At 41.9% G+C, this 26,801-nt stretch overlaps 1 protein-coding gene across 5 annotated transcripts in view; it reads right to left on the bottom strand.

The window, feature by feature from the left end:
* ATP8B (ATPase phospholipid transporting 8B) overlaps positions 1-26,801 on the bottom strand; it is a 114,961-nt gene that overhangs the window by 16,225 nt on the left and 71,935 nt on the right. For all 5 annotated transcript variants that reach the window (XM_077660317.1, XM_077660319.1, XM_077660320.1 and 2 more), the window contains 18 exons: positions 25,631-25,689; positions 24,978-25,091; positions 24,753-24,851; positions 22,810-22,944; positions 21,763-21,833; positions 21,479-21,561; positions 19,919-20,166; positions 18,578-18,792; positions 17,288-17,543; positions 15,842-16,004; positions 14,739-14,818; positions 14,509-14,610; positions 14,193-14,312; positions 13,705-13,802; positions 11,115-11,293; positions 8,646-8,911; positions 7,133-7,316; positions 1,798-2,021 (listed from right to left, as the gene is read on the bottom strand). In XM_077660317.1, the coding sequence (XP_077516443.1) occupies positions 1,798-2,021; positions 7,133-7,316; positions 8,646-8,911; positions 11,115-11,293; positions 13,705-13,802; positions 14,193-14,312; positions 14,509-14,610; positions 14,739-14,818; positions 15,842-16,004; positions 17,288-17,543; positions 18,578-18,792; positions 19,919-20,166; positions 21,479-21,561; positions 21,763-21,833; positions 22,810-22,944; positions 24,753-24,851; positions 24,978-25,091; positions 25,631-25,689 (2,696 nt within the window). The remainder of the gene's footprint in view (positions 1-1,797; positions 2,022-7,132; positions 7,317-8,645; positions 8,912-11,114; positions 11,294-13,704; positions 13,803-14,192; positions 14,313-14,508; positions 14,611-14,738; positions 14,819-15,841; positions 16,005-17,287; positions 17,544-18,577; positions 18,793-19,918; positions 20,167-21,478; positions 21,562-21,762; positions 21,834-22,809; positions 22,945-24,752; positions 24,852-24,977; positions 25,092-25,630; positions 25,690-26,801) is intronic.

The following is a 26,801-nucleotide window of genomic DNA, read 5'->3' as shown; positions in this document are numbered from 1 at the left end:
TGCTTGTACGACGCAGCCAACGATGCCGCCAGCGATGCCAGCCTGAGCACGTCGAACGACACCTCGACGCCGGCCACTGGACCCATGCAACGCCGCAGCCGCACCGAACCAACTGTGAGCACGAACGCCGACCGCTAACAGTAGAACGCTACTAGTAGACGCTGGTAGCAGTGTTCCCGGGTCGTGTGTATTTATAGTCTTTGAGTTTGTTGTTAGTTTATTAGTTTTTTGTGCTAGTGTGTGTGTCACGTAGGGTGCATTAAATAAGCGTCTGCGTGGGTACACCTGTCACCTAGTTCATTCTTTCAGTCCGAGTGTTCTCCAGGGAGATCCATAACAAGTGTGCATAATATAATGGCAATTGCTCTTTCCCCTTTTGCCTGCACACATTACTATCCTTCTTGAATAGCCCACCATCAAAAGCCTGCTCGTCTTTTCCGATACCATCATTTGTGTGGGAGAAAAACCTTTCCTTTCTTGCTACTTTCTGTTTTGATATTCTCTCTCCTCCCAATAATTCAACTAGTGCATGTGCACATGGTACAAACAGAGATCAAAACAATCTGACAGCCAATGCCATATCTGAATGCCTCTAAAATGTGCTATCATAGCAGAGTTGTGTTTTATGATAGTCGCGTGTCAAAAAGCCAACATGAAAACAGCTGTAAAATATTTTGACATCCATATACCGTTTACTTGACATCTCATGATGACTTGCAATTTTCGTGCACAAATATCCTGAACATGGCGCCCTTCTTAACATGTAGCTTAGAGTTCTTGCATACTGTTCTGATGGGAACCATGGAAACCGGAGCAACTCCACAGAGCTTTCTGGAGCACCTGAGCACATGTCTGCGCTCTACATGTTGATCTCAATTGTATCAGGCTGTGCCCAGACGTACATAGACAGCATTGTGGTGGCGTTGGTTTCTGTGCTAAACTACATGGACTGTCAAGGAATATTGCACGGAATGTCAAGGAATAAAGCGGCTGTTTGGGCTTGTTGGTCAGTGAACATGGTAAAAGAATGCAGCGTGAAAAAAACAAGGACGAACAGAAGTCCCTGTCCTGTCCACTTCTGTTCGTCCTTGTTTTTTTCGCGCTGCATTCTTTTACCATGTCAAGGAATGTTGTCAAGGAATAGGCAAAGCAGGCTGTCTTACTATGATCAGAACCAAGAAAGAACCTATGTGTGCTTCACACAGCTGATGAGCTCTTGGATGGCAATGTGGCCAAGCACATGCCACTATCAACCCCGCAATTCTCAGCATATTGCATAAAACAACGATAGTAAAAATGTGAACAGCTGTTGTTTATGCTAGCAAAAGCACATCGATTCTTTGCAACGATGTACAAGCAGCATCTGCCAGCATACTTATTAAGGTAAAATCAGCATGTCAGCAGCCAGACTAGAAGATTACGCACTGAAAAGCAAACCCTACCGGCACAACAACCTAAGATTTCAATGGGCGTACTGCTGCATTGGTAGGTAATGGAATAATTTTGAATTTCGCTCCTGACTTACTGCATGCACGTGTGTGCACAGTTTTGCTATTCTTACAACATTCAGAGATAGTCACGCCTTTCTGACTTTAATTATGCAGTAATTATAATTTCACAGTAAATCTGCTAGTTCTTGATATTTATGTGACCATGGTCCAGTAATACAAGATGCAAGTTTGCAACTTTCATCAAATGACTTTCACTGACTAGACATTACACGGTTAAGCGAAAACACTGCGTAGCACAGCAGGTTTGGCTGCAACGTATGCACAGGTGACACAGTTCCTTGCTTACCTGTGCAGAGAATCCGCAGAAGAAGGCAAACCAGAAGTGGCAAAGGGTGAAGGCAAAATTTTTGTAGAAAAAGTACCGGAGAAAGCGGCACATGCGCAGGTAGGACCAACGACCGTGCACGAGCAGCAACCGTTCAAGGAAGCGGAACTGGGCTATTGAGAAATCCGAGGCCAGCACCGCCTGCATTCCCTCCTGGCCACTGATACCCACACCGATGTGTGCCACTGCAAGCAAGCAGGCACAAAAGGTAGGAAAGGAATTAGGTACACTGGATGAAACACATACGTGGGACAAGGTTAAGTCATGCCAAAGGAAAAGAAAAAAAGAAGAAAACACTGAACCTCAATTTAAAGAAGCTGGATTGCATAACTGCCTTGATCAAACAAGCTAATTGCAGCTTTCCCTGCAAACAGTAATGAAGCTAACTGCCTAGTTGCTTGATTCAACAGAACTACTGATCTAATGATGTCATTTCTTGTTACCAGGAGTTTTAGTTGACTGAGGTTGAACCCCCTATTAAGCCCACTCAATGTAGCAGGCTCTGGATGTTAACGATACTGCTATCAGGTGTTTCTTGGTGTGCATAAAGGAAGAAAAATAGAGAAGCAAATGCATCTGTTTGGCACTTTTCTGTGAACATAGATAGAGAAAGTGCTGATGCCCCAACAACCAACACCACAAGACTTGCAGTCGCGCATTTCCTCTGTGCTGTTTGCAAGTATAAGGGCACAGCAGAATAATGCCTCAATGTTGTCGTTAGATAAAAACTGTCATGCAACATTGAACAATAAAATGTAATGTTACTGAAATGCTTCTTGAGGTACATTATCATGATGTTTCAGAATGACATCACAATAACATTTATGGGCACACATAGCGCCAATATTGGGTATGAGCAATGTTTATGGGCATACATAGCGCCAACTTTTCTGTGTTCACTTTTACATATTTGTAAATAGAAACTTGTAACATAATGATAACAAGGATAATAATGTGCTGGCAATGTAGTTTGTTAAATCTTGCTGCTTCTCATGAACCCATAAATGCAATGAAAAATGGATACTAAAGCAACATATCAATAGGGCTCAGAAAAGCGTCCACTTGAGAATTAGCATGTGTGTTTTTACCGAATGCTTATGCGCAATGCTCACACAAGGACAGTAGCGCAAACTAATATGGCGTTTTTAATAACAGGTATTAGCACATGATCGTGCTCACTTTTATTTCTAATTTTTTCCATTACAAGTCCAAAAATGCAGACAAAAACTTCGCTGGACTGGAGAGTTTCGTGCATGACTGATCATTGGAGTTGATCGTATCGGAAATGCTTGCCGTGTTAATTATGTGCGCTAACGCACTGTCCAAAAATTAGCACCTTGAGAACTACTGCTTTGAAAGTTGCTTTTTGCTTCCCGTTTGCAGAATATACAGAGGGACATTATTTTTCACATTTGATGAGCGTGCTTTGCCCAACTGCTTACACAAATTAACTGGCAATGTTTTTTGTGTACTTGTTGTCAATCCAACGTGAGGATAAAGTCAACAATGTTACGGAAATGTTGTTAACGTTAGTGTGTAATGTTACAAGGCAATAAAAATATAGTGACATAATCAACACTTAAACGATGGTATGGAATGACTTTTGGAACTGTCCAGGCAACCTTTTTACAACATTTTGCATTGCTTGTGAGCAACTAGCTCATCCTCAAATGCTAGTGATGCACTGAGACCAAGACAGAATAACGCACATATAGGACTGCCATAAACATGCATGAGCAAAGCATTACCAAAGAAAGTGTAATAGTTTGAAAAAGCTAATGTATAATTTATCGGCAGATCCAAACTACTGCACATGTTTCAGGATCTGAAATTACATTTCAGTACTGCTTTCATATGTCATGCCACATGCTTGTGGATAAGTTAAACAGAATTATTTAAACAAACCTATGATGCCTACCTATATGCTGTTTATGCAAGTAATATGCAGTTGTTCAGATGTTAAATATACTGCTATACTGCTTATTTTGGATTATTTACCTAATCTGTATAAGTTATCTTTTAATTATCTGATCTCGAGTACACAATGACTGTGTGAAACTAGAGCTAAGTTTTTTAGATTTCTGAAAAACAAGTGCAGTTTGAGATACATATAGACCATAAAATCAGCCCCAGATACAGTCTAAGTATAAACCCTACATACCGAAATTCTCTTCACAGCTTTTTCTCTGATGCTTGTGAGCAATGTGCAGCTACCAATGTGTTTCATTGTGGCTTGGAGAGACAATGCACTGAGTGTGTTGGCTATCATGGCACTATGACAATTTTGCCAGTAAAACAAGTGTGTAAGCCAAATAAAAAACGGTTGTATTCCATGATGGAATTAATGCATGGAGTTTTGTTAAGCAGAAGACATAAAAAGAAAAACTGGGTTCAAGGCATTAACACATCAAACCAACGGAGTCCATCATTCTTAAAGATTGTGCAGAACCAAGTCAAAAAAGCATCAGAGGCTTTATGCTTCACGATTTGTGATGAGTAATTAAGTTGAATGCAAGGCCAATTTCCTGGCAGATATACCATATTTACATGAATATAACGCAGGGGAAGAGTCTGATATTGCACAGAAATGAAAAAGAAAAAAATTATTGCGATTATAACGTGATCACCATATATTCATGGCAACTAGTACAGACTGGGTGCTGAGGGCTCGGAAAAGAACGGAGGCGGCACGCAAAAATGCCGAAGCAATTTATAAGTCGATATTATTTAAAAGGTAGCATTTCAGAAATGTGTGCAAAGTCACTGACCGCTGCAAAGCCTCGACGCGTTAATGCACACAGTTTCCCATGCCGCAGCGGTCGCCGTCATCGCCGCATCACCGCAGTGCTATGTGCTTCATGTTGCCCAGTCCTGTGCCCGTTCGCCATTTTTCCCTTTCCCTACTCCACTCAACTCTTTCAATGACTTCTCTTTCTCAATGGCCTGCACTGTGTCCTTTGCTGGTGCGCGCCCTTTGTCGCGACGCGTGGCCCGCAGGTCAGCGGAAAGTTGGCTTCTCCTACAGTGCTGAAGGTCGCTGTAGCTATCTTGGAGAACAGTGAAGGAAAAAATTCGCATTATAATCATGTCTTGGTTCTGAAAATCACGCGAGATATGTTCTGAAACCGATGAACTGAAGAAAGAAACGCGCAATATAGCCCTGTAAATATGGCACCTCTGAACAGTTGAACACTAAATCTTATGGCTTATGGGCGTTTAACGTCCCAAAGCGACTCAGGCTATAAGGGACACCGTAGTGAAGGGCTCCAAAAATTTCCTTCACCTTTGGTTCTTTAATGTGCACTGACATCACACAGTACGCCAACCTCTATAATTTCGCCTTCAAAGAAATTCGACCGCCGCGGCCGGGATCAAACTCGCGTCTTTAGAGTCAGCAGCCGAGTGCCATAGCCACTGAGCCACCGTGGCGGCGAGCACTAAAGCATATAAACAATGCACGACTACAATGTATACAATAATTAACTTCATGTTTGCAAATATGAACATACGTCCTAAGGCAAATACTGTATTTACACGATTGTAAGTCGACCTATTTTTCAAAATATCAAAATCCGAAGTGGGGGGTCGACTTACAATCGAAACAAAAACATGGCACTATAAGAAAAGGCGAGACAAACGAGATATTGGGCATGCTACAGGGTGGTTGCATTTTTGCTGTGCAGCTCCGTCGCATCGCTCTTGGTGCTTGCCTTGAGCAGCTGCTATGTCAACGCGCAGAACTGGCATCCCCTCCCCCCGTGGACAGTGGCCAATGGCGTCTATCGATAAGCATCAAACTGGCACCCCACACTCGCCAAACGTGGCTGCAGACTGCGGCTGCTGATACGTGGTGACGGCCCGATAACGCAATCGCGTTTTCTTTTTACTTTCAAATGCGTGCTCAGCGCTCAAGGGAGCATTAATAGTTGATGGAAGGGCCGCTGTACCAATAGAGGCGGCGCCACCACTCGGAACGGCAGCGGCGCCAGGGAGTGTCGGTAGCCGACGAAAGAGCCGACGCCATTCATGTGTAGTTTCTCTTTGGCTCTGACACATTTGACTACTGCAGACCCAATAACGCAATCGCATTCTACGGGAAGCTCAAGCGTTTAACACGTTTTCTTTTTACTTTCAAATGCGCGCTCGGTGCTCAAGGGAGCGTTGATAGTTGATGGAAAGGCCGCTGTTCCAATCGAGGCGGCACCCCACTCGGAACGGCAGCGGCGCCGGGGGGTGTCGGTAGCCAACGGAAGAGCCAACACCATTCACATGTAGGTTCTCTTTGGATCTGACACATTTGACGACTGCCGGCCATGTTTCACAAGTTTTAATGTAGTGCTTCATCAGTCGTTATTTGTGCTCCGTGTCCCGCATGCCACCAGCGCTCGTTCACGGCTGCATTCAAGATGGCTGTCATTCTTTACGCCGAATAAACAAACAACTGAGCGCCGGGCCACAGGTTCGATGTTTGCAACGGGTGATACAGGTGTGGCAGCCGCAGCGAGGAAAATTTTCAGCGGTTCCACGCAATGTCGTGAGCTGCTTGCGAAGTGTGGGATTTCACTGGACGACGATGTCAGAACGACGTGCTGTGGGACCACAACAGCGATCACGACGGCAGCGCTGGTGAGGATGATGGCGCAAGTGTGGACGAGTAGTCCGGTGACTAACACATTTTTGGTTTCGAATGTGCCCACGGGCACGGCCGCGCGCGGCAGCCGATAGTGGCTGGCGATACACGGTGGCCGCTGGATAATGCTATCGCGTTAAACTATTCAAGGCCAAGCTTAAACAACCTCGAAGTTTTTTTTTTTTTCGGAAATGTGATTTGGGGGGGGGGGGGGGGGGGGGTCGACTTACAATCGTGTAGATACAGTAATCAAGCAGTTTTATTTCTGCAAACTATGATTGCTATTGACTTCATACACATTAGTGCATGATATATCTGCACAAAGGTGCGGCAGCTGCTTTTAAGTAATTATGCAAAACTTATTTGTAAACACACACTAGATTAGTGTCCTAGCATGGGAAAATCAGTTCGCTAGTCACATAAAACAAATGACTCCACCTAGTACAGTGCTGCACAATGAACGTCAGATGCTCATTGTTTGATAGGACAGTAAATTTGGGAACTAATTAATGATTTCTGATGACAGCATTTGCACTGCTCCTGATGTCACAAAGCAATACCCATCAAGGTTTTCTGTTGGAATGCATGCACATATTCCATATGTGATGAACAAGGAGGTCATGGCAATAAAAAAACAGCAGGGGTGCCTGGAACAACAGTACTCACTCTTGATCATGCTGACGTCATTGGCACCATCCCCAATTGCGAGTGTGACGGCGTGCTTGTGCCGTTTGACGAGGTCTACAACAAGTGCTTTCTGCAGTGGAGTAACACGGCAACAGATGACTGCCTTGCAACGGCTTGCCACTTCCAGAAACAGCAACTCCATATCCTCTTCCAGGGCGTGCACCTTTAACACACACAACAGGATACAATGTATGGGGAATACGTCACACGCTAAAACCAATAGTTTTTTCAGAACACAATCTGGAAGAGAAATGCATTCACAGCCTACTAGTAGCCCCACTAAAATGTCAGCCTACTCTTCATGCTCAATATTGGTAGTAGAGCAAAATTTGCAACAATGCTGCTGGATGTGATGATCCATGAATCAATAACACATTAATGGCAAACAACAAAAATTTCAGAAGGGTAAGCACAAAAGAAAAGGGCTTTTATATAGTTTCATGTTCTCAAAGCAACCTCTGCAAATATGCCCAGTAAGTGCCATCTCCTATAAAGTTTCAGCTTTCACAGTGCTCAGTGGCTCATGTAGAATGCAAGCTAATTCAATTCCAGTTTTTGCTTTGAGTTGAATACAAACACACATAAAAACTTGGAATTAAAAACACGAAAGAAAGCTGGGCAGGTGGAAGGGGCAGATTTATGGACCTCAAGAAATCTTTGGAAGACCGTGAATTGGGATTTTGTATCATTAAAGGATCACGTTTTGTGTCACTTGATAATGAGAGGATGTCAGCCTGATTAAGGTTTGGTAATGCCTACGGGACTGTGCAGCTTTCAGTAGTGAAAAAGGCCATCGAGCACGGAGATATGGGCTTGACAAAGATGAGGTGGCACCTTCATAACTTCATAACTTAAGTTGTAAAATGGCTGAAGTGTGAAAGCCCTAGAACTAAGAACCAGACAGCTTCTGCAAATCTTTGATGCACATGCTAAATCTTCAAGGCTCAAGCTCAGCTGGCATCTTTTAACCGTTGTGTTAAGCACACATATGGGTGTGTGTTTCCTTGTTTTTTTTATCTTTCACAAAGCATTGGCAAGGGGAAGCATGCTATCTAAGGGTGCCGGTGTGAAGTGTTAGGAGGGGGGATTTACTACATGTGTATCAATGCAAGGGTACTCCTGCATGCCCCAAGACAAACAGAACACTCCCAAGGAATTGTTCAATATTGATTAAAGATGGCAGTCATCCCGAAAACAGGCCACCAATACAAAGAAAGAAAGTGCATGCTGATGGATTAAGCAGCTGAAATAGCTTTTAAGGAACAAGCAAAAACTATTCTTTTAAAACAGGCAGAGAGCTGCAGGCAGTGAATTCAAGCAACAAGGTGAAACCACACTAAGAGGCAAGGGCGACAAAAATGAACAGAGCGGATCACTGCACAGTGGTGTTGTCTGTTATGTCTGTCATCCTCATCCCTTGGCACAGCTTGATAATGATGTCTTGCCACTAACCAGCCCATCAGCACACTCTGATGGAATTCAAGCAGCTCACCAAACTGTGTCCATTGACGATGAGGGCAAAGCCACCCAGGCTCTCGCCACCTGAGAGTTCCCAGGCAGGCCCTTCTTCATTGTCACTGAAGCGCACAACTGAACAGTCCCCAGCACCCCGGCCATGTGCCACGATACCAGCGATGCTCTCACGAAAAGTGCTTAGCTGCTTGTACACTTCGTCCCGCTCCATGCCATCCACAATGAAGATGTCTACCATGTCATCTGTCAGCAGTTGGCAGGAGTAGCCAATGTTGATGGCCGTTTCTGAAGGAGCAGCAAACAGGAAAAAAAAGAAAATGGTGTGAGGCTTACTCGGGTCAGGATGAACCACATAACTGAAAACATAAAGTAGGTGCTCCATAGTTTTCCAACTTTTATTGGCTCAGTTAAAGATAAATTAACAGCGCAAATGAAAGACAAGGCAAGAAGTGAGACTGATGAAAAGATGGGACAGGTGCCGTCAATTTGTGTCTCGTCTTTCACTCGTGCTGTTAACTTACCTCTGAATGACAAGAGCCAACTAGATCATCAACTTGTTTTATTGCCTCATATATACCATAGCTAGAGTGGGGAGGTCTTGCTTCACTTTTTTTTCTTCTTTCCCGCACCTTTCATATTGCTGACAGAGAAATGTTTAAAATGAAAAGAACAAGAAAGAACCAAACGAAATCTTAAGTAACCAAAAATTATCTGAATTTGATTCAGTCACACATAGGTATTTAATACCTGAACATAAGAATCGGCCCATCAAAGATGCTGTGACACCCAGAACCGTACTCAACAGCACTATGGCAATGCCACTAGCCTTACTTTTCGAGAGGACTGCCTACATCATTAATCCTTGCAATCAGTTGTTGGAACAAGCTACGCTTGGCCACACATATGCCCTATGACACATTACAGATCTTGCACTGATGGTGCCAAGCAATTTGGCCAAGAAAAATAAATGCTGTCTGTATAGACACCAGGCACACAAGTTCACCCATCAGATGATAAAATCCAGACTACAGTCGAAACTTTACTATTGTCGCGTGAAATCGAAGCTCAAACACTTTAAATTAAAACATCATAAAACGACCTTTGCTGTCTGCCAACACAAATGACAAAGACAACACTAAACAATAACCAGCAATACTAAGGGTTGCTTGTTTACAAGCAGGTGCTTTGGGCATTGGCTAGGCACACATATGCACATAGTAAGAACTATAGAGGTGTCTTGTTTTTCAATTCCCTTTAAATTCTCCTACTGAGAATGTGGTGAACTGCTTCAATAGAAGCCAAAACATAGAAGCAGGAATTGTCGCACTTACTGAGAATGAATGTTCTAAATTAATGGTGCAAGGTTTATTGAAAAGATTCCACTAGAGGTTTTGGCGTATTTTCGTGAAGTAGCATTAAGGCTCCCAATGCGCAGAAAATCCAGCAGTGTCGGCGTTGAGAGTGAAAACTCCCCGGAGAAGCAACCAGGCGGGCCAACTAGGTCACATGACCTTGTGGCGTGATCACAATCTGCCCACCTGATTGTGAGCAAACTGACCACGATGGCAGGCAGCAGTTAAATTAATGACTGGTCGCTCGGGAAGACCAACCTGGGTCGCACAAGCCCCACCAGTGGCAGCACCTGCCATTGCAAGGTAGTGATGCATCGCTGCACCATTGTGCCAGGGATGGTATGATGACTTGCAGGGATCTATGAGTGTAAAGTCGAAAATACCAGTTCCGCACATATGGGCATTATTAATCCATTACACTATTGCGTCACACCCTTAAGGTGGAGCTTAAGTGTCCCCTCCAATTTTTTTATGTTTACAATTGCGGTAGCCAGGCTTGCTAGTGTAAGGCTATAATACATTTGGAAAGCCATTTTATTTTAGTTAAGAGAGTGTTAGAATGAGAGCAATGCGGCTTGCTGGGAAGGTTGGGTTCAATGACATAACCAAGAAAGGGCAATCACACACGCGGCTGGGCATTGACATCTTCACTTCGAAATGTTCAACAGATTCTTACACACCACAAGCAGCATCTTACTCAGTTAACAACCAGTTGAATAAACAGTAAATATTTCCCGCTCGTTTGTATTTCAGGTATATATTAGCCTTGCTTCTTGCTGAAATCTGAACACAGCCAAAGGGTGATAGACAAACCAGTAGGCACAGATATACAGCATTGTCTCCACTATGTACGCTGCTTTCTGCCACAGCCTTGCACTATTTTTTATATGGGAAACAGTGTTCCATAGAGTGGCCCAATCAGCAACAAACCGGTCCTTTACATTTCCTGAATGGTCACCGTTTCTCGTGAGCCAGCTGTGACATCGTTCACAATGGTTGCAGCAGCAACATTTGGCAACCTCGAAAGTGTTCACCTGTGCCAATAAATCCCATCAATGCACCAACTAGATTTCACGCACATAAGCCATACATTCACAAACTTCTCTGTACCCCAGTGCACAACAACAAGTCCTGACCTTGCTTGTCCCCAGTGAGGACCCAGATCTTGATGCCAGCCATGGCCAGGTTTGCAATGGCTTGTGGCACACCATCCTGCAGCTTGTCCTCAATGGCTGTGGCCCCCAGCAGGGTCAGACCCTGCTCGATCTCATCGTACACAGCGTCCACTAACTCCTCTCGGTCATGCAGAGATGTCCTGCACAGCATCACATTGGCGAATAATGGGGTTTAATTTCCCAAAGCGACACATAGGCTATAAAGGACACTGTAGTGGTGGGCTCTGGATTAATTGAGACCACATGGGGCTCTTTAACAAGCGCTGATATCACATAGGGCATGGATATTTTTGTATTTCACCTCCATCAAAATACGGCTGCCGCAGCTCGGGTCGAACCTGCAACCTTGGCATCAGCACTGAGCCATCATGGCAGGTGCATCAGATTTGTGCTCACCTACCATGACTTAAACAAAAAGCACTGGCTGTACCACTGCCACGGAGTTACTTCTAACTCTCACTGAACTCACATCCGCCGTGAACTTCTTAAGCAAGCTTGAATCGAGGCGTTACACACAAAGTTGGCCTCATGCTCACGAGATGCCTCGAAAGCAGCAGGTTGTGCAGCAGTGCTGCCAGTTTTCTAACAAAATGAAGGCATTATATAATTTTTAAATTAGGAGGTGAACCTCGATCACCTGAACTGCACAAGAATGCACCACTCATATGCAACTTGAAAAGCTGCATGGTGCTCAGACTATAGACACATATTTGCGAGTTCATCAAATGAAGCAGAAGATTCATGGTCAAATATTCTTATTTCTTAAGTAATGTTTTCAGACTGCTTACAAGCTCAAAACACTTTGTAGCAATTGATGAAATGTGATTAGGTAGGTATTTTTAGCAAATAGGAGCTCTTCATATGCAGTGATCTGCATTGAGTGAAACAGGCATGCCGAATGGTGTTGTGTGATATCGATACAAGATGAAATTTGCTCACTTTTCACCCTGCTTTGAATGCCTACACGCTCATGTGCTTGTAACAGTAGCTTCTACTTACAAACTGCTACACATGCACACAGGAAGTGGAAGCACACTGCGTTAGACCTTTACATAATACACCAAGCAAAGATTATGACCTACAGGTAGCATAATGTAGCTAGAATAAGCTGCTCGTAAATGCTGAGAGGGGCGACGTGAAAGCTCCAAACCCAGCAGCAGCAGCATGAGGGTGCCAAATGATTAATATAACAATGTTATGCAACACAGCTATATTGTAAATCATAGCTGGACTTTGTTGAGTATTATACAAGACTGCTCAGCTCTATGCTTCACTCCTTTGACACTTAACCATAATGAACCATAGCGATCTAGCAAGTAATGAGTAGTAGAACCCCTCTGTAGTAAAGTGACTCGGACCAGCAAAAATCTTTACTATATCTAGGTCTTTATTATACCAGTTGTTGGTGATGGCATGTCTCTGAGGATGCTCTCTGGTAATTAATTGGCTATACTTACTAACACATGTGTTGGTTTATATAGGAAACACTTAGAAATACCTTACATCCTGCTTTAATCTTTCGTTTATGTAGTAATTATTTATTCTCAGTTATCACATCTCTTGTTATCACGTTTTTTATTTTGTTTACATCTTGTGGAAGTACCACATTTGCACAATTAAATAGAATGTGGCTATGAATAGAACGCGAGTTTGAATGCATGTGAAAACCAAAGTTTTGCGTGAACACGTCGTCATTTACCGCAGCCTCAGCACCGTTTAAGAGGCAACAGTTAGAGAACCCGCGCGACACAGACGAGGCGCGGCGGTACCACTCACGCAGTGCAGCCGCGCCTCCATTTCTTCCCGCCGCTTCCCTGTGCTTCGCGCTGCCATGCTGCAAATCTTCACCCTTTTCTTCACGTCCCTACTTTTCACTGCATTTTTACTGTTTTTCCTTTCTCAGCGCCCCGCGCTCACAGTCAGCTTTACTTTTTTTTTTTTCTCGTGCACGCTGTGCCTCACGGCCCCAAAGAGTTCATGAAGTTGGCTTCTCCTAACGGCTTTGCAGCTTAGTGGTGAAGCTTTCTCAAAGAGCACCGTTTTATCGTCTTTGGTACCCATTTGTCTCCGAACGCCGACCTCGCGCGAGCCGCGTTGTCATCATTCCGCGGGATGCACGTCGCCGCGGCCAGAGGCTCTTTACTGTTGCCGTTTCTTTGATAAAAATTTTTACTATAACAAAAAAAAATATGCACAGTCGTCTATGGGAGGCGGAACGGGACCGCAGTCTCTTTTTACTATATCCGAGTTCACTATAGGAGATTCTACTGTAGTACTGTAGACATACATTTGAGTCTCGAAACACAACTCGCAAAGAATTTATCTGAATCACTAGGTACAGCTACTATGACCTTAAGTCTCATGTCTGCTCCTTCCACTGAGCTAATATATACAAGAAACAACTATAACTGTGCAACGTCTCTAGAAAAAGAATGCAGTGTTTTAAGCTGCGCTGGCTCAGCCATCCTAACAGCATACTGACTTGGAAAACCATTAATTTGCAGACAGAAGTGCGTATGCAGCGAATAAGAAGATAATGAAAAATTCTCACGCAGCCTCATGGTGTCTCTCGCTCCATTCTTGAAAGTAAGCTTCATCCAGATCCTTGTAAGCTAGGCACAGCGTCCGCAAACCTTCACCAGCATATTTCTAAAAGAAAACAGGTATTGTAATTATTATTAATGCAAGCTCTGTAAGCGCGTTCCAAGAGCATTAACGCCTTCTTGCATCATGTCCTCAGCACTTGATGTACTGCTCTATAGTTCTCATTAATCAGCTACAAGTGAAATTTGATAATAACACACACAGTAAAGCTTCTAATCTCAGGTTTAAAAAATTTTCCTGTTGTCTGGTTAAAAGCTGTAGCGGAAGACCTGAGACATCATTAGCAGAACTGTTCAGGTGAAAAATTTTCTTACAGATAATCTAGCAAGCTAGCTATGTATACTTCTTTTTGGTTATAAATAATTTAAACCTGCAAAGATTCTTTTTAAACACACTGCTTGAGAAGATGCCACAATGTAAGTGAACAGCACCCACATTGAGATGCTCAGTAGTTTTGATCTTGAGTGCTTCACTGCTTGGGTCAAGGCGCTCAAAAATGACAGAGTCAGCACCTTTGCAGTATAACTTGAGAACACCATTCCTTTTAACAATCACCTAGAAGATGACCACAAAGAACACTTCATTAGAAAGCAAATAGAAAAGATTGCACATCAAAAATTTCAGTGAAGCAATGCTAGCCATTTTTGGCCCTCAACCAAACCAGTAATTTCCTACAATAGGAGTATTATATTATATTACAACATGATCCACCGCACTGCAGGTTACAACCAAACTGCCGTAGACTACTTACCGACATTCTTTTTCTGACGTTATTGAAATCCAGGATACCAAATAGCTCATAAACTTCTTCTTGGCCCCAAACTTCAATAGTAATGCTCTTTGGCGTCCGATTCTAGGCAGAAGGAAAGTATAATAAAAGGAAAAGCATGAGTTCTCACACTTATGACTTTACAGTTCTCAAGACTTGATAGAAATACCTGCCTTACCTCATGTCTTACCTTAAATACAATCATGTCTTACCTTAAATACAAATCCGAAGTTTCGAGCAGCTGATGTGAGTGCAGCTTCATCTGGTGACTGTGCCTGGTATTCTAAGCGGCCTGCAAGCCAGAAGAAAATGAATCTATGCTCAAAAACTCACCATACAAAAAGGACTTATCTTAAATTACCAATACGAGATCTTTTTTCCTCAACAGAAAAGCTAACACTTCCTCACACTGTTACCTGATTTTTTTATAACTGTTGCATCCGCTTGTATGCCTCGTTTTATTTTACAACAGACTCCCATAGTGCCATAGCAGACTGTTTCGTGAAATAGTGCAGCTTGCCACTGCAGCGAAACACTCAAATAATAGGCATTTTTTTCTATTATGGTTTTTTTTAATAGGTACTTACGTTGTAGAGCAGACTTCTTCATGACTGTTTTATCTATTTTGACCAGATTTGTTTCGTTGCACTTCTAGGGCCATAGGGCAGGTCAAGACATTCTTTGTTTTTCAAGTTTATGAATTTCAGATTCCTTGTATTAAATATTTTTCTTACTCCAGATGTGTTAATGGACACTGCATCGCAAAACTTCATAACCAAAATTCGTCCTTTGTGAAAAAAAAAAAAAAATCAATCTAAGACTGTCTTGACCTGTAGCAGGCCAGTAGAAACAAAATGAATGTAGAACCAGTCTTTTTCCACATTTTCCTAATTCAGTAGGCTTTTCACGAGATTCGGAAAAAAGTATATATTATACATCAATTTTATGGAGATATAACCCTGAATTTTTGTGAGAGCAGTCGTAAAATTATTTCTAATATGCTCACAAAATTTCATGTAAATGCATCAAGAAATGAAAATTTTGTTGAAGACCGTGTCCCCCCTTAACTGGTGCCATGTAGGTCACAAAACTGTACATGCGAGGTAAGGGAAAGGTATATAAAACTGTGAAAAAATTATCCAGAAGCCAAGGGCCACCAATCAAACTAGGGAAGACAGATATTAAGAGCTGACAGGAATAACAAAGGCAGCGCAAGTCTTGTATAAAGTAACAAATGCAAGGCCCAAAACGCTGGCTTTCAGAACACCCAGATGAGCAGTTACACCGTTGTGCAATGAAAGAGAATTGTGCTCACCATCCTTCTCCTCAGACATTACAGTGTGACACAAAGCTAACAAGCGAAAGTATTCTCTAGCATCAGTGTCTCCAGCGATCACATCTTTCAGCAATGCAGGGTCATAAAAACGAAAGGCTGATTCATGCTCTGGGTTCTCCGAGAAGTCCACTGTCTTCGAGTTCTGCAATGAAAGAGACAAAGAATGTTTAAGCCTGGAAGTAAAAGTTGAACCAAATAAATACACATCACACAGAAGAAAAGCTTATTCCTGAAGCAGCGATGCAATTCTAATTGAGAAAGCAAAATAGTACATAAAAATATACATAAAAGTCATACCAAAATACTGTTCACCTTCAAGAATTTGAACTGGAAGGAGACCGAATATTTGTCTCAAGTATGCAGAATCCAAACTGTCAGGAGCCCTTTTAATACACAGATTTGAATCAAGAGGGTTCTAATTAACAATGTCACAATCAATGTGATATTCACAATAAAGAGCACTGTCTTTTTTTTTCACATTATGAAAAACGTGTTTCCTCACTGCATGCTCTTTTTCAACTAAGTTATTTGTTTTTGCTTTGAATACTTGCCTTATTAGCAACTATGTGCTCTGCCCAGGTACATATCTTCCTCTTGATTTATTCTACGGAATTAACTCAACCTTCTACTTTGAACTACACTGGTCTTTTTCCGTCTATTAAGGTTAAGTGACGAGCTAAAATGCATTTCCTGCAATCGTTACTTGCTCAGCATGGCTGAAGAAAGCTTGCAGGACATGCCACTTTAGCAAAAATAATGTAGAGAGCAAAATACTTAAGAATTGCAAGCATTGTTTTAAACTATTTATCATTCTGAAATCTTTAATGCACAAGTTCATATCAGCAAAAGCAGTTGAGTCATCACTAATGCATTCTGGAGATACTAGGCAAAAAAAATGGGTGGCAGTTTAGCACTGCTAAGCATGAAGTATTGTGAGAATGTCCGTTTTTTTGCAGGTGGACACTACCACCATGTACCTCAAAGTACGATTGAGGTGTCCACCAACCTAGGTAGCCAGTTATGTGCCTTTCCTTTCTTCAAAATCAACATAGTCTACACCTTTGTCAACACCAATGAACGACTATCTCAGAGGCTTCATGTACACTTGTAGATTTTGCGGGGGTAGGAGGATAATAGTGATTTCCCAACAAAACAGCAAAACTACTAAGGAATACTGAAGCTCCTTCAATGTCAAGCGCAGTCTGGGTGAAGTGGTAGGTCAGTGCACATCCAAGGAAAATGAACATCATCCCATTGAAATAATTTTCATTTTTCCCTTTTAAAAGATGCCTGTCTCTGATAACTTGATTTAATCATACACTTTTTCAAGAAACAAGAGTTTGAAGAACTGTGGTGTGAAGGTATTCAGAAAGAAATATTTACCACTCCTGCCCTCAGATTAATAGAGTGAATGAATGTACCCACCTCATTGATTTCAACACTCTCTCCTGTGGCTGGATCGAGTATGTCTCCATACAGACGGCCATTGATAGAAGCTTTAATGAATGCCATGATATTCTGCGTCAAAGTGCCTGTTTTGTCCGAGAATATGTACTCAATCTGTCCCAACTCCTCATTCAGTGTTGTGGTACGTGCTCGCGCTGGAGCATCCTTTGGTGCATAGTACATTTTTTCGTCCCAGTTTATCCACAAACTATGGCAGAACCGAATCACTTCCACACTGGAATGCAACAAAAAGCAGATACGCTGAGACTTTAATACCAAATAGCATTAGCAAAGTAGTTGGCAAGAGCCCAGCACTGTGCATTGGCTAAAAAATTGAAATAACAAAGGATCATTCAGTTGCATAATACTTATTTTCAGAAACACAGAAATGTTTGCGGCTTCTCTCAAAAAATTGTTTCAATACAATGGCTTTAGAAAGCTCAGCAGCAGATGACAATATCTACACATGCTCACACACCCTTTTTTTGACACAGAAAAAAACATGCCATTGTTGCATTCTCTGCAAATTTCATCCAAATTAGTAAGTTTTACCAAGCAGAAACTTTATAAAGTTGAAATCTTGATTCTTTCTATTATTCCTTGTGAGTTCTATCATACAGCAAACATTAAAAAAATGTGTGGTCCACACATGAAGCCTCGTGACTATAACAACAAAAAATTGATTTTAGCACACAACAACAAATTGGTTAACCAAGAATCTGTCAACAAGAACATGACATACGCAGTGAAAATTAAGACCACGAATAACTACACTCCACAATTAAGCTTCCAGATTTGACTGCACTCTATATGAATCATCCCGGTCTTTTGCACAACTTACAAATACTCTCCCATACAGTCAACCCTAAATAATTTGGCAACAAAATGTTGTTCAAATTATGCAGAGTTTGAATTAAGGGAAGCCCTTTTATTATACCAAACATAAGTTTGAATAAACCAGAAATTTGTATTAAGCACATTCAAATTAATGAGTGTTCACTATATGCCACAACTGCACACGTCCGTGTCACCAGTAAGTCGCTATTAGATTATTGCTTGTTTAGAGCATCAGTGTGTCTGATATGTTAAAAAACTGCTTTCACAAATGAGTAACTTTGTAATTGGTCTGGAGAATGAAGATTTGCGCACATGAAGAAGTGCCCTGCCTTAATGAAACAACTGCTCGGCCACAGCTGTCCCAGTGAGTGCATACAGCAAGTATAGTGGCCCTCGATAGTCTAGTACCTGTAGTGGGCCACACATGCTCACCTGACGTAGAGGGAGATTGGGACGACTGTGTTGAGTACAATGGCATAGGAGAAGAAGACGAGCACAGCAATGGCAGTGGCACCACCCACAGTGTTGTCCGAGCGGATGACCTTGTCCCATGGAAGATAGACGCGGAAGAACTGGCCTGTTACTGTCTCCCACACACCACATGCTATAGTGCAGAACAGACAGATGCTGAACAGGAAGAACACAATCTGGAAGAGAAAACAAGGAATGCTGTGAACAAAACTGCCTCTTGTAATCAGAGTGAGCTGAAGGTGCTGCCAGAGTGCGCAGACAGGCAATCAGCTCAGTCACGTGCAAACAAGACACCTGCATTGTGCTCACAAGAAGCCTACCACAAGAGCTACACACATGTGGGGTGTTCTCACACTGCACTGCTCTGTATGCTGAGCCATACTGCATCTTTTTTGTACTCGTTTGTTCTCTGGCTATGCTGTCTCTCCCAGCAACGCAGTATTGAAAAGCAGAGCTTAAAAAATTGGAACCATGGTTTGCAAGGACAAGACTTGGGAAGCTTTACCAGCATTGAAACTGTCACCCAACATACATAACATTCAGTCATGACAAAAACATGTAAGCAGCAGTGCCTAACAAATGCTTTCTTTCTCAAACCAAAGCAAAATGATAGAATCAGCTTTATTGACTAACCAGCAAGAGCTTTAGTGATACTAGCATGAACACTAGAACCAAGAGATAAAGAGAGCTCCAAATACAAGATTTAGTCATCTAGTCAAATATACGGCATTTGCAATACTGAAAGAGGAAATCGAAAATAAAATCGAAAAGAAAACGCAAGAGAGGAAGGAGGCATATATGAGAGTAAGTGAAAAATTATCAGCACTTTTTGTTCTAAAATTTATTTACACAAATGAAGGTGTAGAACATGTGCATCATTTTTCTACACAGTCTCCTCCCTTTTCAATGCCCTTGGTGCATTGGGCCACAAGGTTGCGCATTCCTTCCGAGGAGGCTTTCAGTTGGCTGTGAAGCCACTTTTGCACTGGTTCCTGCATGCCCAAGGTTTGTGAAAAATCAGTGACCACTCAAAGCATCCATCAGTGGCCTGAACAGATGAAAGTTGGAAGGAACAATATCTGGTCTGTAAGGAGGGTGTTCCAGTACCACAGGCAGAACAACCCGACAAAGCATGTGCATGCGATAGTATGACCAAGTGCATTGAAAAAGGAGAAGAATATGTAGAAAAATGATGTATGTGCTGTACTCATATCTTTGTGCATATCAATTGCAGAACAAAAAGTGTAGGCCAGTTTTACTGCCCTCGTAGATTAAGGAGGAATGGGTGCTAGCGCAGCTTACGCCAAGAATAAGGACGTTGAGGAGCCGGTCCAGAGAGGTGCGTTTGAAAATGGTCTTGCCACTGTTCTGCATGAGCTTGGTGTCTCTGCCTGCAAACACCACAACCCCGTAGCACCAGTGGGTGTTTCGCAGGACACAGCCCCGCAGTAGCAGCTTGTCATTGTCCAGTGGGTATGTCTGACCCTGCCAAAACAGGGTGCCCTCATAGCGGCTCAGGTTGTTGTTCGGTGCCTCACAGATAATCTCCCCTGAGAGCACAAAATCAAGGGCGAAAGGAATTAGTCATTTTATGCCAGCATAAGGATAACATTCAAGTGCACAAGGCAAATTATTATGGCTAAGGCCTTTGAATCCACTTTGAACTTTCCTCACATGGGACAACATTGCACAACCACGAATGTAGGATGCAGTACAGGATATGTACACTAAAGAAAAATTTAAATGTCTCAGAGCTAGAGGTAGGAACAATTTATTGTCAAACTGCAGAGCATATTATCAAGCAAGCTGCCTTGCAAGCAAGTGACGCTCCTGATGATGTTTTATGGGGGTTTAATGTCACAAAGCAACTCAGGCTACGAGGGACGCCATAGTGAAGGGCTCTGGAAATTTTGGCCACCTAGGGTTCTTTAGCGTGCACCTACATCGCACAGTACGTGAATCTTTAGAATTTCGCCTCCATCAAAATCCAACCACCGCAGCCGGGATCGAACCAGCGTCCTTCAGGTCAGCAGCCGCGCGCCATAACCATTAAGCCACTGCGGCAGCCCAGCTCTTGATAAGTATCTTATCTTACCTCAATGTGCTACATCTGGAAAAGCAGTCCCACAATCATCCTCAACAGCGTAAAATATTGCCACAATGGCAGGCACGATGATGGATCCCTGAAGAGGTCAATGCTTAACATACTCAGAAAAATGACAACCTTACCGCAAAAATGCACCAAAAATTGGTGTTTTCTGACAGGGCTCACATTCTTTTGTGCCTGCCAACTCTCAGTCACATGAAGGACACAGCAAAAGGGGGTGTGTGTGCATGTGCATGTTTGTATGCATAATATTTAATTTGTAAAGTAAAAAAGGACCTGACTTCAAATATCGGACAGCAGATGTTTCACGTTCTTGACAATACAAGAAAGAATGAAAAAAAAAAAGGACAGGCGAACTGGGAACATAAACAGATCTGACTGATATGCTTCAAAGCATATTATTACGTTGTTTATCAGCACAAGTAATGAAAACAGTGATGCAGCAGAGTGACTGTGTTCATGATCTGTTCAGCAGCACTCAAAGTAACTTTTAGTAGCCCTTGGTAAGGAAATTAAGCATACACCACACATTACCGTGATGCAGACATACAGTTCCACAAAGAAAATAAAAAAGTTTAGGTGCACTAATTGTGTTCGTATGCCTGAATATTTGGCCTCCAAACAATATTTAAAAATTCAGAATACAGAATCCTTGAACTCAATCTGAAATCAAATTACAACCATTCAATTTATATTTGAGATCCCAAACATTCACACAGCATTAATAAAATGTAAGGTACACAAGTGTCTCTCACCATCAAACCTCCCCAAAAGCTGGTTGTCATTGCTCATCTCAGCTGTGTCAGGAGTGGCCTGGCGGCATTTAAGGTTGGTTTCACTGCATGAAAGGAGAGGATACAAAAGCATATTGACACCAGAAGCATGGCAGAATAAGGTGTTGGTCACTTGCAGTGCCTTTTCATTTTCATATCACTGCTGCACAAAATTCATGATGCAACCACTGCCAATGATAAAAGCAGGTGCCGCATTCAGTACAGCATGCAGACAAATAGCTAAGACATAGCAACAGCACTCTCACCCATCAAGTTCAGCTGTTTCGATGTAACACAGGCCATTGGGCTCACTTGTAGACAGCAGCAGCAAGTCGGCCTGGAAAGCATTCATAGAAATGCTGCAGTATTTGAAAATCACCATTTAACGCATTTCTTTGCACTTTTATTTCCTCAGCGAGCATACAGTAATAGGTGAAATGAATGTGTAATGGATACGAGTGACTTAATTTAAAGTGCTAATCACTCAGTGATGCCACTAGTGCACAATACATCTTAGTAAAAACAACTGCTTTCAAGCTCAACAACAAGAATTCTAGTGCTCCAATAAAAAGATCATGGTGCACCGACAGCCATGCAGAACAAGAAATTTGATGTCGTAATGCAGTGAGGTGCACCAACAAAACATGGTGCAACATAACTTGTATAAACCTTTCTATGAGCTATGCCATGTCATTTTCTTGTTTCAGCAAACGTGGAAACTGATCAAACCATACGCATGCACGATGCATGCACATATGCATGCATTCACATACAAGAAAAGTTATTGCAATTTTGTGATAAAAATTGTGCTGTTTTCAAAGACGGATATCGCAGTCATTCAAAACTCACTGAAATGTACATAATAGCAAAAAAAAAAATCTAAATTTGACAGGAAGAAACAGCTATCTTTATTTGATCATGCAATCAATAAACAAAGAAACAACCTTCAGGTTTTTTGACCCATTAGCTTCATGTGCTTGTCTAGTGTTTTGAAAAAAAGGTGATGTGCAATACAGACAACACAGGAGGAAGACAGACAAAACAAGTGCATCACCTTTTTTTAAAACCATGCACGAACTAGCCATCCAGAGTGTTTGCTGGTCTAAGGCTGATCTTCAATTATGTCAGAAAGACCAAGGAAAGGACAATGCTTGTGCCACAGAATTTACAAATACAGCCAAACAGCGCACTATTCACTTATCAGCAAAAAAAAATGCTAGACCTCACGATGAGAGAAGTCTGACACGAAGAACAAGCTAGGATGGCCCGTGATGAGATAAGTTAAGCACTGAACAGAGCCAAGAAATACTTACAGCCACAAATTGGTCGTTCTCCATAAAAATGATATCGCCTACTTGGACTTTATGCCAACGTTCCTCCACGAGCTGACCATTGCGAAGCACCTTGGACAGTCGGTTGTTGACTTGGTTGTCACTCTGGTGGCGTTGCTGAAGAGCACAAGGGAGCATATGTTGACACATGCTATGTAGATGTTTGCATTTGAAATGTGGAAGCTGTTTGACAAGTCGGATAAATATTTAAGAACTGGTGACATTCATGCAGTGGAACCATGGCTGAATCATTACACTTTGTTAACTAATTGAAGTATGATTTCAGGCAGGGGTAATGTGTTGGCTATATGCAATAGCCATTTCGAAGCTAGCATTTCAGCATCAGCTGTGGAAATTAAAGAAATTAGTTTTTAGCCATTACGTAATGACTACTGCAGTGTTGATTATCTATCATATCACCCAGAAATTACATTTTCTTCCAAACCTAGCTTGCTGGGGATAAACTTTTGTAGAGTGAGGATGTGATTATTGCTACAGTCAATGGTACATCTTCATGTCTTAAAAAATTCACCATCCCAATATAACCAGTAACAAACATTTAGGAAAAAAATCTGTGACAACTGTGTTGGGAAGAAAAATCAGTGCTTTTCCATGGTTAAGTTACTACTCTTCTACTAATGAAATTACCAGCAATAAACATTTATTAAGGCTCTTCTGGAGTAAATGAAAGAAGCCATTTTACATGAATCAAACTACAGGTGGCACTAAAGGGTGCTTGCATATTGCGTGCTCAGTAGCTGCTGCGATACTGGTGTGTCATTACAAAAGTTTAGATTTAGTATGGTAGAGTTAAATAAGCCACTGTTATTTGACAGAATACACAGTTTTAAAATGCTGCCTTTATTTTCAATGCCTCAATAAGTTCAATTATATAGGTTTCAGATCTATATCTAAGCCTGATAATACCTTATGCAGAATTTTAGCCAATTAAACCTTGTAAATGAGTATCACTTAGTTTCAATTATGAGGCATATATTTTAGCCCTGGTACACACAAGAAACATATGGGTCACATACTATAGTCGGATACCACTTAAGTCTGCAGTGAAGCTCTGCCCACATTCAGGACTGCCGCAAACAATTCCTCCATGACAAAGAAGTACTAGTTTGTTGTTGAAACTTTTCTCGTTACTTAAACAAGAAGCTAATTACAAGGAAAAAATTACAAGCTCTGGAATTTTGATGTCTAGCTTGTTTATTATAGCCAAACATTACAAATATGATCTCATTTACTGTTCTGATTGGCCAGCAGAGCAATACAGGACGCCTTGGGCCGTGACCCAGTGTTAACAACCTTTTTATTAAAGTTGTGTCCTACTATAGTTAACTTCATTAGTACATTAAGAGGAACATGTGTGGGCCTGATTCTTTACCAGACTGATTCTCTAAAAATGAATTTCTGTGAAAAAGTTGCGCAGTTGAAATTCTGCCTGTGTAAGCAGACAATGGAAAAGGTATGTAAAATGCAGTTTTCATGAGGCCCCATAGTCTCGTCAAGAACGCTTGTGACTAGCCATTATAAAGTTTGCTTTCAATCAGCATGAACTCTTGAACTAACATGAACTGTGAAACAGCACTTCATCCTCAGGCAGATTGTATGCTGAAAATTCTTGGCCTGCAGGTCCCCTATTGTTATCAACAGCCATTAAATAATGTTTATTATTACCTGACTGCCATTTTCAAATGCTCCTTTGCACACCTCCAGAGTAAAAGCCTCTTAAAAGTGGCAACACTATCATTAACCGTGTATTTTTTTTTGTGTGTGGATAAAAGGTGCCCAAAATACAAGTGCAATAAAAAGAAGAATGAGCATACGCTTCTCACTGGGTTTTCAAGTAATGCATGAAAACTAGAGCACTCTTTTAAGAAATGGTTTAAAAGACAAGAAACAAGCTTCCTGCTTACAATATCATCAATGGCATCTTTCAGAGCTGTCAGAGACAGCACCACAACTAAAGGCACGGCGGTGGTCCATGGAGTCAGGGAGGAGATCTGCGGGATCATCTGTGTGCGAGAAAAAGAATGCTTGCGTGGTGAGACTTTCGTGGTGGACTAATACAGTGCATTAAGACCCCGTGCAATTGCACACCCAATCAATAGCTTAGAAACAGGCACCTCTTCAACACTTACTTGCAAGACAAGGAGACATAGGAAGTAGAAGTTAGCGAGTCGCTGAAACTGTTCAAACAGGTTTCTCGGCAGGAACGTCAGGAGGGAGTACTTGGATGTCTTGATGTAGTTGTTCTGTAATGAAAAAAGTTAACAGAAGGCTGCAGAATTATAACAAATGTGTAAGCAAGTGGGAGGTAGCTTGCTACCTTATGATACAATTTAGTGCCCCTTCTGCCCAACTAAGACTAAAATCAGCTGCCACTGACCTCATTTACAACATAGCTAACAACTGCTGCTCCAGGCTGTTCTACAATGCACATAAACAAGGACCTAAATGGCACATTTATTCTCTTTCACATATTCACTTTCACAATGCTTCCATCTCAACCTAACTGTCTTGCCATAAACCAACAGCCATGCATATAGAACTTAATAAAAACCTTGTTTCACAAAAAAAATTATCTAGAAAACTAATTGCACAGCAGTTTAAACTGCACTTTCAGTAGACGAAAACAATAACAAATAGCTCCGCTTCTTAGTTGGCCTGGTACAAAGAAAGCTTTTTCATAAGGAGATCTGTGGAAAATAATAAAGAACAGGTCCCAAGGTAAAAAGCTACCTATAAATAATAAACCTTGCTGTTCAGATAGATAAAAGAGCATGCTACTTACAGCATAATTGAACTGGCTGTTGTACTCGGGGTTGTTAGCCCGAATGCGCCTCTCCGTCTCTGCAAAACAATGCACACAAGCCACATTAATGCAGGTGAAACACTTGAAGATGTATCTGTGGCTGACAAGCCACCTTTAGTGACAGGCTGGCAACGCCTAAGCAGAAGTCATTACAGAAAAATGAGGCACGAGATAAAGAAGCAGTTCGCACAGTCAAGAACAGTGCACTTGGCTCGCACGAACAATGTGTACAATTTCCTATAAGGATGTCATACCTAAGAGAACTTCTTGTTGGGCTAGTTGGTAATTGATCATTGTGATTTAAAGGCGCCAAAAACCAAACATACACACACATACACAAGAGAAGAGAAAAAGGGAGGCGCTCTGTCCAGTCCTCTTCTCTTATGTGTGTGGGTGTGGTTTTTGGCACATACACACACATACACAAGAGAAGAGAAAAAGGGAGGCGCTCTGTCCAGTCCTCTTCTCTTATGTGTGTGGGTGTGGTTTTTGGCACCGTTAAATCACAATGTAATCACTAAGGCTCTAAAGCTAACCGAGAGTGTGCACAATACAAAATGCAAAAAGGCAGCTAGGACACAATTTATGGGCTTGAGAAAAGTTATGATGGCATACAAAAATGGTGTGCACCTGCACACAGAGCTCCTTACGAGAATTAACCCTTCAACCGCCAACCCTGAGCTGTACTTGTCATGGGAGATAGTACCGATATCGCCAATGATGAGTCACACTCGTCAGACTCGATGTTGCGCTGCTCCTACCGCCAAAGATGCATTATGGCCGCCAGCTGCATTGCTTGCAATTTTCAACACTAGAGGGCAGTAGTTGTCCATGAAAAAAAAAAAAAACAGTTTTGGCGCACGTTTTAAGCTTGACAACATTTGTTTCAAAATGATGTCACACATGAAGATTGCCGGCGGCGGCAATGACCTGAGAAAAAAAGCTGCTTCTTGGAGCAGTTCTGACATCAGCTTTGTTGACAATTTAGAATTTGTTTCTAACAGTGACTCTGACTTTGTTTGCGAGCTGGAGATGTCTTCAGATGATGACAAGAGTAATAGCGATGACTACGCCAGTTACGAGCTGGGTAGTTCGCATTAACTACTAATGATGAAACCTTGTTTGCATTAGAAGAAGTAATGTCTATGCA

Source organism: Amblyomma americanum, chromosome 3 (genome assembly GCF_052857255.1).
Source record: "Amblyomma americanum isolate KBUSLIRL-KWMA chromosome 3, ASM5285725v1, whole genome shotgun sequence".
Lineage (NCBI taxonomy): Eukaryota > Metazoa > Arthropoda > Arachnida > Ixodida > Ixodidae > Amblyomma > Amblyomma americanum.
Note: the sequence above shows the minus strand (reverse complement) of the source record. Positions and strands in the feature narration are given on the sequence as shown.